A 4,555-nucleotide genomic window follows, 5' to 3' on the forward strand; every position below is an offset into this window, starting at 1 on the left:
AAAAAAAAAAAACGGCCAGACTTACTGGTCTGAAAGAGACTAGGGGAACCTCCAAGACTACTGCCCTAAGACAAACCTTCTAACATGAGATGGAAGACACTCCTAGAAGCCACCTTTCAGCCACTTAATAGAACTGTAAAAAACACCTTTGAAGAATGTGCTCCTTAGAACAACTGACTATATGGAACCAAAAGGGCAACATTTGCCCAAAACCAAAGACGAGGAGGGATAGGGAAACCAGATGGAGGGAAATGAGGATCCCGAGGGGGAAATAGGAAGAGTGCGTGGGGATTACAACCAATGTTGTGAAACAAATCATGTACAAACTATTGATCAGAAAACTAATTTACTATGTAAAGTTTCACCTAAAACCATTCAAAAATAGGCAGCAGTCTGGATTGGCCAGGAGGCTAGTCTGTCAACCCCTGGTCTAGGTGGATTCAAAGAACTAGACTCAAAAAGTACTGCCAACTCATTGATAGATCCCCTTGTGTATCAGTGCTTAAATGTGATTAAGATTATCCATGTAGGAAGCCAAAGGAATATGTAATCTCAGCAGCAGGTGAGCAGATCCACTCAGGTGTAACTGCTGACCAAACACCCAGTCACCCACGCTCTGCCCTGAGTGCTGGGAAATGATGATGACCGAGCTGGTTGTGAGATGAGGCTGGTCTGAGGAGGGTTATACCATGTGTGTTTCACACTACAGACCAAGGCCATCGCTGTTAGTGGCAGAGTTCTACTGTGACATTTGTCTCTAGGTCTAGGAATGGCCTGCTGCTAGTATGAAAGGGGCAGCCATGTCACCAGTCTGGGCTGAGGCAGACGTTTGCACAGGTGCCAGAATGAACCAACAGGAAGTGAAGCCTGAGGAGTCGGTGTTTCTGCACATCAGTTAGGCTTTCTGGAACACCACTAGGAATACTCTGGCGAAACCATGTCACAGAGCATCTCTAGCTACTGAATTGAACCTAGCATAACTATCATAGCTGATGAAACTAACAGAGTGGTGTTTTAAACATGATCTTCCTTTAACTTGGTTTCTTAAAAGAATTATGAAGAAGTAAATACAAATTTACAACAGCAGAATGTATATGTGACTTAAACAGAGTATCTGGCTTTAAGAGTGATTCTTATATTCTAAAGACCACAAAGTTTGGGTAGATGTTCACAATGGGGTAAGGATTTCACATAGAATCTTCCATGTGCTTTTTAGGCACTCAGCTATTGCCTAAAGCAAACAAGGTAAAGCGTGTATTTAAGGTCCTTTTCATCCAGTTATTCTATAATTCTATTATAAAGCCAAGCACTGTCATCTTAGGTTTTTCATTTCAGGGATTCCCCTTCCCCATGCATTAAGTAACTGTTTTATCCCTTGAGAAGCTAGGAGGTTCTAGCATTTCATGAAGAAAATACAGTTCCAGTCATGACTGGACAGCATCCCCACTGCTAACAAAGCAAAATGGGTCAGATGAAGTCTGAGGGCAGCATTTCTCTTTATTTTAGAAATGAGTGACTGCACTTATGAAAAATGCCACTTAATAATTCAAGGTGGAAATATGGAAAAAGTGTTCCCTGACCCCCACCCGTTGGTACTCAATGCTGCATCTCCCACTGAGGTAAGGCTGTGCCATTGTCCCACGGCTTAAAAACAAACAAACACACACACGCACACCATAAAGGGGAAAGGAAAAAAAAAAAAAAAAACCATAAAAACCCTCTTTCTCCAAGCAGTATTGAGTCCCAGGGCTTGGGCCCCTAGTCAGACTTCTCTTTCTCCTTCATGTGTAAGAAGACGATGCTGAAGATGAACAGCCCTGCCATCATGGAGAAGGCGCTGGCGTAGTAGGGGTAGGCCGAGGGGATGAAACGCTCATACTGCGTGTGCTGCAGTGGCCTCACCGATACCTGCAACAGACAGAGGCGGTCGGCCCCGGCCACAAAGAAGCTAGGAAGGTGGCATGCTGGCTGAAAACAGGGACCTGTGAAAACCTGTGCTTACCTGAGTGGACGAGTATAAGTGTGTGTAGCCAAGTCGGTTGTAATCCACTTTAAACTGGAACACACCATACACATCAGGCAACTTGAACTGGACACTGTACTTGCCGCCTACAGAAGAACCAACAAGTAACAAGGAGGCGTTTCAGAGCATTTCCCTGTTGGGCCTCATTAGCGCAAGCAAGGGTAGGACTGTCTCCCAGTAATACTTTCTTGGAAAAACTGCACATACCTTTCTTCTTTAAGAAGGTCCTCACAAAGGGGTCAATGCGGACAAACTCCAGCTGAATGTCATCACCATCGAAAGGCACCCATCTGCCATTTGAGAGCTGTTCGATCACGATGCTGTACTCCTGGAATAAGAGGCCAGGTTGGCCCGAACATGATCGGATGGTGCCTCCACCCCAAGTCAGAGCTGGCCGATTCCCATCCCATGAATGGAATTCCCAGGAGTTCTAGAAAACTGCTAAAACTCTTAACCACCCATTGCTGAGCACAGACTGACACTACTCACCAAGGTTAAATCATCTGCCTCTGCATCTATGCCTTTTCAGTGGTCCAAATCCTAGTCACAGTCTTCATGGCCCATTAAAGCCTCAACCCAAACCACTCCATTCCCACAGTGTGCCAGGACTTTCCAGCACCCACGCTTGCATGTACACTGCTCCCTTGCTTTTCCCCATTTCTCAGACAAATTCATCCTCAAGACCCAACTCAAATGTCCCTTCTCCTGCCTCTCTGCCTCCATATCCCACAGCAAAACACACACCTTTTCAGAAAAGTATCCCGTGAGGCTATCAGTTATGTGCCAGCTTCTCTGCACCTAAACTGTTTATGCGCCTGAGCCCAACACAGAAGTGTTCAATAAATGCCTGTGGAATCAACTTGCCAAAACCTCACCACACTTCCCCCAAGAAGCTTACCACTAAGTCAGTGACAGTGTAGGCATTGGGAGGGGCTGTCTCGCCCACCCGATGATGGGACACAGGCCCCACACGGAGAACACCTTCCTCCTTGAACACCCAGCGGGACAGGGCCACAGCTAGCTCATAGTTGCCTGTCTGGGAATACCTACAGAGGGGAAAACAGGAGAGGCTATGCACCAGAACCAACTTCTTCCCAAAACACACTAGGCTGAGTTCTGCCTGTGACCCACACTTATCTAGGTACCCATAATCAAAGGGGACACAGACAACACGAAAAACGTTGGTGGGGTTGCTTTGGGTGGTACCTGCACAGTAATACAGTTATGAACAGCCAATTCACGGACAACTCACACTTGCCTTTTAACATGATGTACATTTGCCCTACTTTGAAATGGCTGAACCAATCCCTACTCAAGACATATTCTTCCTCACGATCATCTTCACTGGCTATACATGCAGCTTTTAAATCACTGAAATGGCTTTGAGCCTTTTCTTGGACTAAAGTGAGGCTATATAAGAACTGTAATAACCTGTTCCAACTTACCTACAAATTCAACTTAAAGACACACTCAGGAACGGATCTCATTCCTAAGCCAGGACTGTCTGTACAGAGCTTTATAAAAAGAATGGCAGTTGGTTGGGGTCTCTAAATTTTAACAAAGTCTTCAAACAGTTTCAAAGTCCTGAAGATGCTGAGCCCCTGAAACTTTGAACTAAGATCCTCCTCCCTCCCCATCTGCGCCTCCCTGTATACCGAGACTCTACTACCTGGACCACATGCCCCTGAGCCTCCTGGAACTCACCTCTGGGAGCCAGGTGTGGCCTTCTCCACGGCCGAGTTGAAAAAGGCATCGCTGAAGAAGTCCAGGGAGCCGCTGAAGATGACCCGGGCATTGTTCCTGGCCTGCAGCCCAGCAATCAGGAGGGTGTTCTTCCCCACAGCGTGGGGATACTGGGAATAAAAGGAGGTGGGCATCCAAGGTGTGCCAGGGAAGGGAGAGGTAGCTGGGTCATTAGAGTAAAAGGGCAGCAGGCTGGACCTCCACCACCTCCACCCAGGGCCTACCTAAGGGGGAACCTGAGATCACCTCACTGGTCTGCCCACTTCCCACTGCTACCAACCTCTTATTTTACCAGCAGGGCTACGTGGGCTATCCTGCTCAGTTCTCACTTTCAAACAAAGAACTCTGATACTGGGTCCAGGGGCTGGAGACCTCAAGGCTACAAAGCCCCCTCACCTGGGTGATGGGTTTATCCGGGAAGAAGGAGTAAGAGGTAGAAGAGCCCGTCAGGATGTCTAGTACCAGAGGATTGTCAGGATCGGCCACCATCCTGCCGGGAGAAAAGAGAACAGCCCCACACTGACCCCAAAGGATCTGGGATCCCCTAAGGGCTATTTCTTCCCAGGACCAAGTCGGCCAAACACTTAGTTCTTCTCTTGCTGTAACAATGGAATCTGACTCAATGTCACAGTTTAATCTCATTCAGAGCCTATGATAAAAGGTTTGCTCGGAGCTCTGGTAGCCTAGTGCCTAAAGGCATTTGACTGCTAACCAGAAGGCTGGCAGTTCAAACCCACCAGCCACTCCTCAGAAGGAAGATGGGGCAATCTACTTCCATAGTGATACTGC

The 4,555-nt window shown here is 47.2% G+C and overlaps 1 protein-coding gene across 1 annotated transcript in view; it reads right to left on the reverse strand.

The window, feature by feature from the left end:
* Positions 1-1,758: 1,758 nt before the first annotated feature.
* DDOST (dolichyl-diphosphooligosaccharide--protein glycosyltransferase non-catalytic subunit) overlaps positions 1,759-4,555 on the reverse strand; it is a 9,697-nt gene continuing 6,900 nt past the window's right edge. Inside the window, exons 5-10 of the mRNA XM_007935866.2 lie at positions 4,163-4,256; positions 3,728-3,876; positions 2,922-3,069; positions 2,231-2,351; positions 2,003-2,109; positions 1,759-1,908 (exon numbers count right to left, since the gene is read on the reverse strand). Coding sequence (XP_007934057.1) covers positions 1,759-1,908; positions 2,003-2,109; positions 2,231-2,351; positions 2,922-3,069; positions 3,728-3,876; positions 4,163-4,256 — 769 coding nt within the window. The remainder of the gene's footprint in view (positions 1,909-2,002; positions 2,110-2,230; positions 2,352-2,921; positions 3,070-3,727; positions 3,877-4,162; positions 4,257-4,555) is intronic.

This window comes from Orycteropus afer, unplaced genomic scaffold, assembly GCF_000298275.1.
Source record: "Orycteropus afer afer isolate SDZICR_OR568_19922 unplaced genomic scaffold, OryAfe1.0 scaffold00031, whole genome shotgun sequence".
NCBI lineage: Eukaryota > Metazoa > Chordata > Mammalia > Tubulidentata > Orycteropodidae > Orycteropus > Orycteropus afer.